Source organism: Eleutherodactylus coqui, chromosome 7, assembly GCF_035609145.1.
Source record: "Eleutherodactylus coqui strain aEleCoq1 chromosome 7, aEleCoq1.hap1, whole genome shotgun sequence".
Lineage (NCBI taxonomy): Eukaryota > Metazoa > Chordata > Amphibia > Anura > Eleutherodactylidae > Eleutherodactylus > Eleutherodactylus coqui.
This window is the reverse complement of record NC_089843.1, coordinates 156,898,554-156,913,161: the sequence shown is the minus strand read 5'-3', so window position 1 is coordinate 156,913,161 and position 14,608 is coordinate 156,898,554. Positions and strand designations below refer to the sequence as shown.

At 42.5% G+C, this 14,608-nt stretch overlaps 1 protein-coding gene across 2 annotated transcripts in view; it reads left to right on the top strand.

The window, feature by feature from the left end:
* LOC136573611 (bifunctional heparan sulfate N-deacetylase/N-sulfotransferase 4-like) overlaps positions 1-11,455 on the top strand; it is a 387,126-nt gene extending 375,671 nt beyond the window's left edge. Inside the window, exons 13-14 of one of the 2 annotated variants that reach the window (XM_066574883.1) lie at positions 1,242-1,352; positions 11,301-11,455. In XM_066574883.1, the coding sequence (XP_066430980.1) occupies positions 1,242-1,352; positions 11,301-11,342 (153 nt within the window). In that variant the 3' untranslated portion in view covers positions 11,343-11,455. Of the gene's footprint in view, positions 1-1,241; positions 1,484-11,300 lie in introns of those variants that run through there. The other variant, XM_066574884.1, reaches the window with a different exon arrangement.
* Positions 11,456-14,608: the final 3,153 nt, after the last annotated feature.

Sequence of the window (14,608 nt, the reverse complement as noted above, 5' to 3'; positions counted from 1 at the left end):
TGCTGTAACACTTAGCTGGCTGCGTATGAATTAGGAGGACAACTACCCCCAGCACAGACCCAGTACACTGAGGACAGTCACAGGCAGCCCAAATAGATTTTTTTTCCCAAATGTTTTTGGAAAGGCCCACTGCCTATATTCAATAAATATGTCTTCTGTCCCTGCCTCACCACTACTGGCCCTGGAGTATGTATAATTACTGCAGGGCACAATGCTCTGCACGGCCGATATACAAAAAAAAAAAAAAGTGCAACACTGCAAAAAGCAGCCTCCACACTACTGCACATGGTTAGATGTGGCCCTAAGAAGGACCGTTGGGGTTCTTGAAGCCTAAAATACTCCTAACGCTCTCCCTATAGCAACTCCAGCAAGACAGCACTTTCCCTGATCTCTGTCAGAACGCATCTGTGGCGAGCCGCGGGAGGGGCCGATTTATATACTCGGGTGACACCTGATCTCGCCAGCCATTCACTGCAGGGGGGTGGTATAGGGCTTGAACGTCGCAGGGGGAAGTTGTAATGCCTTCCCTGTCTTTCTATTCGCCAGAAAAGCGCGCTAACGTCTCAGAGATGAAAGTGAAAGTAACTCGAACATCGCGTGGTACTCGTCACGAGTAACGAGCATCTCGAACACGCTAATACTCGAACGAGTATCAAGCTCGGACGAGTACGTTCACTCATCTCTATTGACAACCCATTTAAGCATTCATATCTTAGCATAGAAGTAAGATATTAATAAGCATTATTATTTTTCTAAGAAATGCTTCTTATTACCATTCTACCACATGAAATTACATGACCTCTCTATACAAAAAGCATTTATTTGTTAGAAAAACCATTATGATGTTATTCAATAAACGACTGTGATTGGATAGTCGAGCGCTGGCTCTCATTGGCTGTTAGGGCACTCGATTAACCAATCAGAGCATTAGCTAGCTGGATGGGGGGGTATTCAAGCCCCGCCACCTAGAAGAACTGCTCTGTTGGTGTGCAGGAGGACAAGGAAGCCTGCAGCAGTCACGGAGACCAGCGCAAGGGACCCGAACGCCGACTCCTAGGTAAATATTATTCCCCCTGAAAATAAGACGTTGTCTTATTTTAAGACAATGTGTTATTTTCAGGGAAACATGGTATTAGTATTAGGTATGGTATATACGGTAACAATGTGGTATTTCTATTGTGCTGAATAATGGAACAATATTCTTATCACAGTCTATAACCATATTTATTTCTTCTTTTCAGTCGAGAGTATTTCTTTCAAGCTATTACCAGGACCACAACATTGAACTGTCCAAACTTCTCCACAGACTGGGACAACCTTTACCATCCTGGCTGAGACAGGAGTTACAGAAAGTGAGATAGCATTGAAGAAATGGACTAATACACAATTACAGCCTTGTGGTTTCTCCACTATGAAAAACATGATAATATAATTCATTCCCTTTCCTCACACTTAATGATTTTCAGTAAAGCTCCCCAGAATAAGTCACAAAAAGCAAGAACATTTCTGAATTCACATGGTGCTATTTACCAGCCCCATTACTGTCAGCGCTGGCTCAGCAGCACAGTTGAGAATTCTTATAATGTATAAGATATTTGCCTACATTAAACATTGGACTCATACTTCACCCATTTTCCTTTGATAACAAGAGACTTCCAGTAACTGTTTTATGATTGGAATCCTTCATTTAATACAACATGCACTACTGTCTGAGAAAACCAAAGCAATGGGCAGGAGTAGCATGCAGTGGAATTTAAGGTTAGTTTTCCAATCAGGTTGAATAAATCAGTATACATCTTCATAATAATATGCCATTTTGAACTTTTATCATTCATACGGTACCTTTAAATTTACTTGGAGCATTTACAATGCTTGGCAAATTATGTTTCCTTCACCAATCATATTCTTGATATTGGGATTTTGCAGTAGACATTTACAATGCTTTTTCAAAAACAAAGGGGTTCGCTGTGTGTAGCACCTCCAGCTGTTATTTTCAAAAGATTTTAGTTCAATAATAGCTTCCTGTAGCTCTCAGAAGTGCTGTATAAATCACTTTTTCCCTTTGGTCATTGATAATTTTTTTCATCGAACACATCTACTGCCTAAATGTGTATTTGATTGTGTTTTTGACAGAAAATCCGACTTCAGTCTTTGCCATAATGTCACCAGAGCTTTATAGTAATCCTTGAAAGGTCATCACTGCACAAAAGCTTTTAGTTCAATTATACTTGCAGAGACACAATGGCTAAACTTTAAGAACCCAATTAACGAGTTTTAGTCCTAGAGTCTTTAGCTCTTAGGGTACTAATGCAAAGGAATTTTCTGTTGTTATTTAATTCGCAAGAAGGTGACATTTCAGCTGTTGTATTATATTATATAGTTTATTCAAAAACACAGGTAATCTATATTTTTGTTTTGTGCATGTGAAAATACTACAGTATATAGTTCAGGGCCATTTAGTATAAAATGACAATTTTAGTTAAGCACTGAAAAACTGGCTGCCTATGGAAATATGTCATTGTATTTATTTAAATACAGTACAATTTTATGCTCACCTCTGATACAGGAGGTAAGCATTGCAGTTATCACATAAATACATCTGCTTGTATTATACAGTATTTTCACTAGCTTTTGAAGTTCTCCAGCAAAGAATTGACATATAAAAAGTTTGGTACAGGGGCAATTGTCTGTAGTCTAATCAGATATCTCACTGTGCAAAGTGGATCACCCCCTTAAACAGCAATTTGACTATATGTGTCTGGACCACCTTCAATAAAAGCATTCTGGCTGTGCTGATTGGTTGGCCCTCTATAAGAGGAATCTTGCTGTGTAATCCAGACAAAAAAAAATAATAATCTTATTTGTAAAGCGCCAACTTATTCCACAGCACTTTCAAGTAATTTATTACCCCCCACCAAGCTGGTTGCTCATTTTACTGACCTCGGAAGGATGGAAGGCTGAGTCGACCTTGAGACGGCTACCTGAACCACGCGGGGATTGAACTTGCAACCTTCAGGTCATTAGCAAGAGCTTAGGACAGTATTTCTACCTACTTTAATAGCAGTCTGTCCTTTGTATAAAGCTCCCTTTAACAGCAGTCTATTTGTGTAGTCTAAACTACCTTTTAGTAGTTTGACTGTGTAATTCGAAATCTGTCTGCTAGTCTGGACCACCTCGTAAAACACTAGTTTGACTGTGTAGTCTGAACAGGCCTCTATAACAGCAGTTGACTATGTTTTGTGGGCCTCTTCCTACAGCTGCAGTATGGATGTGTTATTGGGACAGCCCCCTATGACAGCAGTCTGGTTGTGTAGTCTGGACCATTTCTTTCTATAAGAGCAGTCTGGGTGTGTAGTCTGGACCATTTTCTATAGCAGCAGTGTAGAAGTATAGTCTGCACTGCCTCTATAATAGCAGTCTGGCTGTGTTATCTGGACAGCACCATATACAACTTGGCTCTGTTGTATGGCCAGCCCTTTATAATGGTAGTCTAGCAGTGTTGTCTGGGCAACTTGTTACAACAAGGCAATATGTACTATCCCTAAAGTCACTCAAGTAACTCAATATTCTCTAGGGTTATACAGAACACCCACCCTTAAAAGGAAAGTCATCCTTCTGCATCCTCAAGTATCTATAACATCAAACGTCCAAAACACATTTTTCTGTTAAATGTAGGTCCATCAATGGATAAAAACATAGGGAAAGAGAAAAAAGCAATCGGTCAAATTGATAAAAAACAATGTTGCACAAAGTAGCTACATGATAAAGTAACCATTATAGACAAAGAAAAGAAACAACAGGAAAATAATGATAACCTGGCTCATGATAGAGCCTCTCATTTCTACCATGTGTAGATAGAGATAGAGTGTAGTCTAGTGAGCAGGTATACTCTGCTTGCCATGTGCAGAAAACCTGATCCGCACCACCATCAGCAGAATACAGACACTCATGCGGTTCACACAGCACTAATCGCAAAAATGTTGATACTGCTGGCACTTTTATACAGTCTGTACCTATGTAGTTGCCAGCAGGTGACACCTTGCCATGTCACAGAAAGAAGCCAACACCTCTTTCTCAAATGGACACATCCATGTCTAGGGGATGGAGCATATACTAGGGGTGTATACTTCAGAGCAGCAGCATTGTTCATTCAGGTGAAGAGAAGCACTGGAGTGGCAGTGCTACCCAATTTGAACATGGTAACTCTTCCACTCCCTTCAATCTGAACTCTAAATGGAACCTCTCATGAGGATTCAGGTATCCAAATTACCACCAACTTGGTATCCAGGATGGTAACAGGTTCACAATAATGTACCTCTACATATGTGGTGACCCAGAGGGTCCACTCAGGACACAAGGCCCATGCGGAGGAGCTGGATGGGTAAAGCTGTCACGGGTCACGGTGGTACTCACCAGTCTCCTTCCCAGAGGGCTACATGTGACCTTAGCCCAAGTACCATGGGGCCTCTTCCAGACACCCCTAGGATAGGGATAGCCAATAAACATTTAACCCTTTCCAATCCACTGTCTGACGTCTGAAGACATTCTGATTGAAGGCTGTGCAGCTCCGTTGTCACAAAACGTCCAGCAGGGTATTTTAACTGTATATTGCTGGCCGCTCTGTTGTCGGGGGCCTCTCTGGCATGTCACATACTGCAGTACTGGCTATAGCTGGCAGATGGCGCCATTGTATAATGGCAGAAAGAGAAAGCCCCCTAGGAAAACCTGAATCCAAAATTGGATTGCAAAGGGTTAACAGGATCTTCAGTTTGTCACAGGTGACGCAACCGTTCCTTTCCCACCGCAATAAGACGTCGGTGGTAAAAAGTAGAGTCCACACACTGTTAACCTTTTTAGTACCTCAGCCCCTGGAAATGGTCAGAGCCTGGGAGAACTTTACTGTAATAACTGGAACACTTTGGAAAGGTACTGTTATGATTGTGTGGGCAAACTAAGCACAGGGCCCACATGATTGTGATCAAGAAGGATGAATACACACAATTTTCAGACAACTGGGCCTAAGCTACAGGTAAGATGACACGGCTCTACCTGAGCGGGGACATCACCCTGATAAAGGGCGGTCTTCGGATCTGGGCCCTAGCTGCTCCTAGGAACCACACCACCACAACAGGACACATGACACATACACATGTCACATGACAGGAACAAGTGGACAGAAAAAGAAGACACACAGAGCCAGAAAACACAGCATACAACAGCTAAAATGCCAAGACTAATAGCAGATAGTAAAGCTGAATATAAATACCAGGTATTAGTTGACATTTTGATCAAAACATGGAAGCTAGCGGCTCCTGGCTATACCGCTTGTCCTTACACTAACCAGGAGTCCAGAGACACCGGACACAGTTCACACTGCAAGCTGCAACAGCACAGACAACAGCACACAAGTCACACAGCAAGCTGCAACACCACCTTTCTTGCAGCCACCACACATAATACCTGTTCAGACCACAAACAGACAGAATGAGCACAGAACAGGACGGCTCACACCAGACTACAACAGGTAGTGCATACAACACGGACTCCACCCAGAGCTCACATGCACACAGATGAAACACCACAGCAAGTCTAACAGTGTCTTCATAACAGGGGGATAGACAGTCAGCCACCGTGCTGACATAGGGAAACTATGTCAGGAATTCACCAACTGACACACAGACGAGACATAAGACGTTTGGAAGCCGCACCTGTCAGGGGAAGGGAAGAGGGGGTCTGCATATGATACAGACAAGGATTACAGGTGTCCAAACCATCTTTGGGAAGAAGAGAGACACAACAGACCTGCATGGAAACACAACTCTGAGTGGGAACAAAACAGATACATCCAAACAGTACAAGATCAGCCTCAACTACTCACAGGAGCTGGGTTTATATGTGCTGCAGGGTAAAGGGATTGGCTGCTGCAGAATACCACACCCAGTCAGCTCAATTAACCCTCACCTGTGAAGCTGTGCTGCTAGGAACCTTAGTACTACAGATCCCAGCAGCACATAATACAGGTACACTGATACACTAATGCAGGCAACACAGAGGAAGAAGATCTGGGAGGAAATGAGGAAGATGATGGTCCTACAATCCTTAGGATTTGTATTGAACCACTCCTGGAAGGGGTATACTCAGGATGACACCGGGCTGACAATCCTAGTTATTTGTCCAGGACTGCTCCTGGAAAAAAGGAAGGGGGTCGACTCTCCACAGATATTCTCTGGACACAGTACCTTTACACAATGATCTGGGCCTTAGGTTACTCACTCTTTCTCTTTCACTCCACTCTTAAATGTTCCCTGGCATAGAACCTCTCAGGGAATTGCTCCTCTTCTTCCATTCTCTTCACCACATGAGGGTTGAAGGTACCCCCATATGACTGGCACTCTCACTCAGGAAGATGATGGACTCTTGGACTCTAATGGACTCACTCCTCACTGCTGACAGTTTGTCCTCTTTTTCTGAATCTCCAACTTCATCTTGCACACCCAAATTACTCACACTTATAAACTCAAGCATACCACATGACATGAAATAGATACATTTACAGGCATATCCCAGCTTCAGGCAGACATGAACTTTTTACTAGCTGCACCTGTGCAACATAGACTCATAGACTGGTAGAGTTGGAGCAGACCTTCTGGGTCATCTGGTCCAACCCCCTGCTCAGTGCAGGATTCACTAAATCACCCCAGACAGATATTTGTCCAGCCTTTGTTTGAACACTTCCATTGAAGGAGAACTCACCACCTCCTGTGGTAACCTGTTCCATGCATTGATCACCTTCACTGTCAGAAAGTTTTTTTTTATAATATCTAATTTGTGTCTCCTCCCTTTCAGTTTCATCCCATTGCTTCTAGTCTTTTCTTGTGCAAATAAGAATAGGGCTGATCCCTCTGCACTGTGACAACCCTTCAGATATTTGTAGACAGCTACTAAGTCTCCTCTCAGCCTTCTTTTTTGCAAGCTAAACATTTCCAGATCCTTTAACTGTTTTTCATAGGACATGATTTGCAGACCGCTCAGCATCTTGGGAACTCTTCTCTAAACTTGCTATAGTTTGTCTATGTCTTTTTTAAAGTGGGGTGCCCAGAACTGGACACAGTATTCCAGATGAGATCTAACTAAGAAAGAGTAGAGGGGGATAATTACCTCACGTGATCTAGACTCTATGCTTCTCTTAATACATCCCAGAATTGTGTTTGCCTTTTTGGCTGCTGCATCACATTGTTGACTCATGTTCAGTCTATGATCTCTTAGTATACCTAAGTCTTTTTCACATGTGCTGCTTAGCCCAATTCCTCCCATTCTGTGTGTGCTTTCTTCATTTTTCTTGCCCAGATGTAGGACTGTGCTTTTCTACTTGTTAAATTACATTCTGTTAGATGCTGCCCACTGTGCAAGATTTTCTAGATCTTTTTGAATATATTCTCTCTCTTCCTTTGTGTTAGCTATCCCTCCTAGCTTTGTGTCATCAGCAAATTTGATCAGTTTCCCATTAATTCCCTCTGCCAGATTATTTATAAAAATGTTGCACAACACTGGTATAGTATGAGATACTTTGTCAAAAGCTTTACTAAAGTCAAGATAAACTATATTTACCGCATTTCCCTGATCAACCCATTTGATTATACTGTCATAGAAGGAAATTAGATTCATCTGGCATGACTTGTTTGTTACAAACCCATGCTGGCTCTGGTTAATAATTACTCCATTTTTATCCAAGTACTTGCTTACATGCTGTTTAATAATTTGTTCAAAGATCTTTCCCGGTATAGAAGTCAGGCTCACAGGCCTGTAGTTTCCTGGATCCACCTTCTTCCCTTTTTTGAAGATAGGGACAACATTTGCCCTTTTCCAATATTCTGGGACTCCTCCTGTTCTCCAGAAATTTTCAAAGAATATGGCGAGCGGTTCAGCAATTACCTTTGCGGCTTCCTTTAGTATCCTAGGATGTAATTCATCCGGACCTTGAATTAATGTAAATTAGCTAAGTGTTCCCTCATCATCCCTCGGCTTATAGAAAGCTCGCATCCTTTTATTCCCCCAATAGCACAGGAAAGATTGGTTGATGTTCCATCTACTTTCTGAGAGAAAACAGATACAAAATATGAATTTAAAAGTTCAGCCTTCTCAATATTATTTTTAACCAATTCACCATTTTCATCTTCTAAGCATCCAATAGCATCTTTGACTTTTCTTTTGCTTTTGACATACCCTCAAAATCCTTTTTTATTGCTTTTGGCCTCTGTTGCAAGCCACAATTTATTATTAGCTTAAGCTTTTCTGACACTTGCCCTATAGTTTCTACAGACTGCATTATATTCTTCTTTAGATATTCCTCCCTCTTTCCATTTGATAAACATATTTTTTTTTCTCGTTTTTAACATGTGTGCAAGTTCTGTGTTCATCCATCCTGTCTCTTTAAATGGTTCCCATACTTCCTTTTTTCGATCTCTGCTGTAAAAGTTGGTGCCCGGCTATGCTCTGACAGCCGATCACCAGCTCTCCCTGCCACAGAGACCATCGGCCGGCTTCTGACAAGCCGATGGTCTCTGTGGCAACCTGTAAACAAAGCAGTGCAGGAGTTTAAAAAAAGAAGTGGGAAGTTGCTGGCAGATTGGTAATATCTTCCTGCTTCTTTGTTTAAAGTCCTGCACTGTCCTCTGTGGGACTGTGCAGGCAGAGCACACTGCCACAGCTTATGCAGGTCCCATAGTGAAACATAGCCCGAAAAATCTTCCGGGCTATTTCACTATGGCCAATGGAGCTTGTCCAGGCGTGCCACTCAAGGGGTTAACAGATGAAACAAAAGTGGAACTTTTTAAGACAATGTTTTGAAGGAAAAAGAACATTGCACAAAAAACACCAAAACCTAATCTCAACTGTCCAACTGTAAAGCAAGGTACAGGGTGCATCATGGTTTGGGGCTGCTTTGGTCTCTCAGATCCTGGATGCATTTAATCATTGAGAGAACAATAAATTCTAAGCTGCATTAAAACATTTTACAGAATAATGTGAGGGCAGCAATCTGTCACCTCATGCTGAAGAGATGTTGGGTGATGCAAGAAGACAATGACCCAAAGCACACAAGTAAATTATTTAAAGAACAGTTGTAAAAGAACATTTGTGTTTTGGAATGGCCAAGTCAGTAATGACTTAACCCCATAGAGGTGCTGTCTCATGACTCAAAGAGGGCTGTGCATGCAGGGTATCCCAGAAATACTGATAAATTGAAACACATTGAAACAAATTTGCAGAAAAAAATGGTCCAAAAATCCTCCTAAACATTCCCGGAAATTTTATTTGCATCTACTGTAAACATTTGGAAGAGGTCATTGCTGCCAAAGGAGATTACTACACGTTATTCAATGTAAGGGTTTGGTTACTTTCTCTCCTTGCACTTTGGATATGTACTAAACATGCGCAATACAAATCCTGAATGGTACAACTGTTTGTGTTAGTTTAAGGTACTTTTAAGGCGCATTTAGGAGGGACGAATATTGCGAAAACAATGCATGACACTCGTCCCAGCATACACTCGCTCCCTTGCTATTGCACGGCAGCTAGTATCACTGACTCACTCACAGAGCGGCCAGCAGCGGGGCCGAGAGGCTGCAGGAGATTTTACTCCTCACTCTTCCCCGCCCCTCTTCATTGGCTTAACATAGCGTCCGATCAATACTGAACGGCTGCTAGTTACACTGAACAATCATCATTTAGCTCATCGTTCATCATTTATGCATAAGTGATGATTGATGAGCTAAACGATCATCGTTCAGTGTAAATAGCAGCCGTTTAGTATTGAACGAACGTTATATTAAGTCAATGGAGAGCGGTGGAGGAGAATGAGGAGTAAAATCTCCTCAGCTGCCCCGCTTTGAGCCAGCGATACTATCTCCCGTGCAGCAGCACAAGAGCGATTATGTGCAGGAACGAGTGTCGGGCATCGTTTGCCTGAAATTCGTTCCATTTAAATGGGCCTTTACATGGCATGACTGTTGGGCACTTATAATCACCCAACAGCTATCTCAGTGGTTATCACTCATATGCTTTCACACAGGGGCAATGATTATTTATTGAACGAAGTAAGAGTGCTTCAAGGTTCTCTTCTGGCTGTTCGCCTTCATTCAGAGTAAACAGGCGGTCATTCATTGATGAAGGACTGGATGTTTAAGCTGGCCAACATTTGCTTGTTTGTTAGGTGAGCTCAGTACCAAGCAACTCCAACCAATGAATGATTTTTTCCTCATTTGCCCTGTCCGGTCCTGTAATTACAGGGGACAACAGTCACCCATAATTGCTCTTTTGAGTCATTATTTGGGCAATTATATCAGCCTGTGTAAAAGTACACTTCGTTAGATTGTGTTGATCTATATTTTATAATAAACCAATGCAGACATTCAGGTGTATCCAAAGAGTTCACTTACTTTTTCTTGCAACTGTAGCCATCCACATGTCTTTCTATTTCTCTATCTAGCTACGGATGTAACATGTGCCAAACAAATGTTTATGGCACCAAACGAACATTTGTGTGCTACAGATTGTACAGCATTGTCTGCTCCAATACACAGTTGTGCCGGGCTCGCACAAGCGGGTCAGATTCTGCATGCACAGACTTGCAACAGATTCTAGAGGTGAGCCCGGCTGGTGACCCTGTGTACGGCTGTGTAATGTACTGTGTATGACTGTGTACTCGCGCAGGCGGCCATTAACAGTACAAATTTTTGTGTGTTAGTTTGTATTTCCCGAACTGTCGCATAGCGATGGCGCGGGTACCAGCAGCCCATATGCAATGTAATTGTGTATAGGCTGTGGGTATATCTGCGATCATAGAGCACAATAGGATCTATGTCAGGGATGTCAGTGGTAAAGTAGAACATGCTGCGTACTATTTTCCATGGGCAGATTGCACAATTCTGACCCACTAATGTGAGCGCAACTGTGCAAATCCAATGCATTTAATTAATCTGCTTATCAATCGCTCACCGAATCCGCAACTACTATCCGCTCATGTGGGACCCTCCCTGCCTAAAAGCATGCTACGCAAATAGCTTTGGCAGTCTTTGTTAATGTTGTAGCAACTGGGAACACTTGTTAAACACTATCTATCTATCTATCTATCTATCTATCTATCTATCTATCTATCTGTCTGTCTGTCTGTCTGTCTGTCTGTCTGTCTGTCTGTCTGTCTATGGTTATTTCTGGCTGTATAAACATTATTTCATTTACTTTTCATTAACTCTTTCACTTACTATTCTAGGTTTTAATTTCCATTTGTTTTGTTGTTTCAGTGCATAAACTTAATGAGGATGTCAACATGTGGTCTGAGTTAATTCTGAAGAAGACCCCAGCTATTGGAAAACATTTCTGCCCTCCTCTACGGCACACTATATGACATCAGTTTACAAGAAGCAAATGAGAAAGAGAAAAAGACTATGCTTTTCCACTGAGATATATTTATTTTTTAATGGAATTGTAATTAATGTATTATATATATATATATATACAGAGTAAATAACTACTAAAAACCCTTTTATTTAAAAAAAAAAGTCTTTTTATTTATGCCTTTTATTACATCTGCTGTGTTGAGCACTTTGATCTCTAGAGCAAAATAAAGATTTTTGTTGGTATTGGCGCTTAAATGAATGTTTGTTCGGAAAGTCGATACTGTCATTACACAAGAATAAGCAGTTATTGTGACAGTTGCCAGCAGTCAGTCTGCAGTCATTTCCTCCAAAAGCTTACAGTATTGTGCAATTATGGGTCTTTGGACAAAAATTCCTGTTGTTATATATTTGTTACACTTTAACATATGGTTATCCATGCCTAGGTGGCTGGGTTTTTCAGCTATTTCTGAACAACATGATTGGTGGGTTCAAGCTGAGCAGGGAACGTGTTACTGGTGGTTAAATAGCCGTAATTAATGTCTGGCTGCCTGACACTAGTTGCTACTATTAAGGTGGCAGTTAACTAAAATCCTCAAGTCCTTTTCCATGTCAGTTTTTCCCTCTGTTTTCCCATTGAGGCCTTAGTCAGACGGGCGTTTTTTCGCGCGATTTGCGCATGCGTCCGGCGATTTTTTAAAACCATTACTTTGCAATGGTATCGGACACATGAGCGCTTTTTATGCGCTCCTCCGATAAATTATAGAACAGAAATCGCAAATCGCACCTATCTGCGATCTGCGATTCCTGTTCTCTGCTCTATATGCGCTCAATGGGGCCGGCGGCAGCAGCGCCGACCCAATTGAGAACATATAGAAGACAAATCATTCTTCTCTGCCACAGCTGTAACAGCTGTGACAGAGAAGAACGATGTTTGCCCATTGAATTCAATGGAGTCGGCAATACAGCCGGCTCCATTGAAAGCAATGGGCTGCCGGCGAGCGCAGGATGAATTGTCGGGAAGGGCTTAAAATTATAAGCCCTTCCCTGCAATTCATCCAGAAATGTGTAAAAAAAAAAAAAAATGTATGCTCACCTTTCAGCTGCAGCCGGAGTTCAGACCAATCAGATTGGTCCCTGCGCTGAGCCAATGAGCCAATGAGAGGCAGCAGTCACTCACCTATTCATGAATTCATGAATGGGTGTGTGAGTGAGAGCTGCCTCTGATTGGTCAGGCTGTGACCAATTAGAGGCAGCTCATTCAGCAGGCGGGATTTTAAAGCTATACTATACTATAGTGAAGCTGAACTCCGGCTGCAGTGGAAAGGTGAGTATTAGAGATGAGCGAACGTACACGGTAAGGCCGATTTCGCAATCGAGCAACACGATTTTCGAGTACTTCACTACTCGGGCGAAAAGTACTCGGGGGCGCTGTGGGGCGTGGCGTGGCGTGGTGGAGCGGGGGGTAGCAGCGCGGAACGGGGGGGAGCTCTCTCTCTCTCCCTCTCCCCCCCCCACTCCCCTCTGCAACCCCCCGCTCACCCACAGCGCCCCCGAGTACTTTTCACCCGAGTAGTGAAGTACTCGAAAATTGCTGTGCTCGATTGCGAAATCGGCCTTACCGAGTACGTTCGCTCATCTCTAGTGAGTATACTTTTTTTTTTTTTACACATTTCTGGATGAATTGCAGGGAAGGGCTTATATATTTAAGCCCTTCCCGACAATTCATCCCGCGCTCTCCCGCAGTGCATTGCTTTCAATGGAGCCGGCTGTATTGCCGGCTCCATTGAATTAAATGCGCTGGACAGCTCCGGCCTGTTTCTAATGAAACGCGGCTAGGAGCAGATTTTTCGGGCGATTTTTTGGCCCCGGTCACGTGATTTGCGGATGAGCATCCATCATGCGATCCGCAAATTGCGCGAAAAAACGCCCGTGTGACTAAGGCCTTAGCATGTAATGGTTACAAGTATTTCCTCTGCCCATGCGCCTAACTTTATATTTATTAGTGTTAAATCGCATTTGCTACTTTCTGCCCAAACCTCCAGTTTATCCAGATCCATTTGCAACTGTAAAGTTATCCTCTTTTGTGTTAATTACTTCACATAGATTTGTATCATCTGCAAATATTTCAATTTTACTGTACAATCCCTCTATGAAGTCATTTAAGTCATATAAATATATTTAAAAGAATAAGGCCCATTACTGCCCCCTGTGGTACTTCACTAGTAATGGTGACCCAATCAGAGTATGTGCCATTTATAACCCCCTTCTGCTTTCTATCATTGATCCAGTTACTTACCCACTTACACACATTCTCACCCAGACCAAGCATTCCCATTTTATATACCAACCTTTTATGCGACAGAGTATCAAATGCTTCGGAAGAATCAAGATATATAAGATCCAATGACCCCCCCCCCCCCCCCGGTCCAGTTTAGAACTTACCTCCTCACAGAAGCTAACCAGATTAGTTTGAGAGGATCAACCTCTCATAAATCCATGTTGATAAGGAGTTAAATAGCTAATTTCCTGGATAGCATTTCTTAGAAACTCTTCATACATTTTACCCACAATAGAAGCTATACTTACTTATCAGGCTATAGTTTCCCCGGTTCACTTTTTGACCCCTTTTAGAATATTGGCACCACATTTGCCATGCAGCAATCCTGTCAAACAGTCCCCAGCACTACAGAGTCCCTAAATATAAGAAACAATTGTTTATCTATTACATTACTTCTCTAAGAACCGAGGAGTGTATACCATCAGGACCTGTCAATTTGATTATTTTAATCTTTTTAAGCCAGACCTGCACATCTTCCTAGGTTAAGGCCCATTCAGATGGGACAAATGTCGGGCAAATGATGCCCCAACACTCGTTCCGACACATACTCACTCTCGTGCTACTGCAAGGGGGCTAGTATTGCTGGCTCACAGCGGGGCGGCTGGAGCAGATTTCACTGCTCGCTCTGCCCCACCCCTCTTCATTGACTTAACATAGCGGCCGTTCAGTACTGAACGGCTGCTATTTACACTGAGCAATCAGCAACCAGCTCATCATCCATTGTGTATGCTGCATAAATGATGGACGATGAGCTGAACGATAATCCCTTAGTGTAAATGGCAATCATTCAGTACTGAACGGCCGCTATGTTAAGTTAATGGAGAGGGGCGGGGCAGAGCAAGGAGTAAAATCTCCTGGAGCCTCTCTGCCCTCC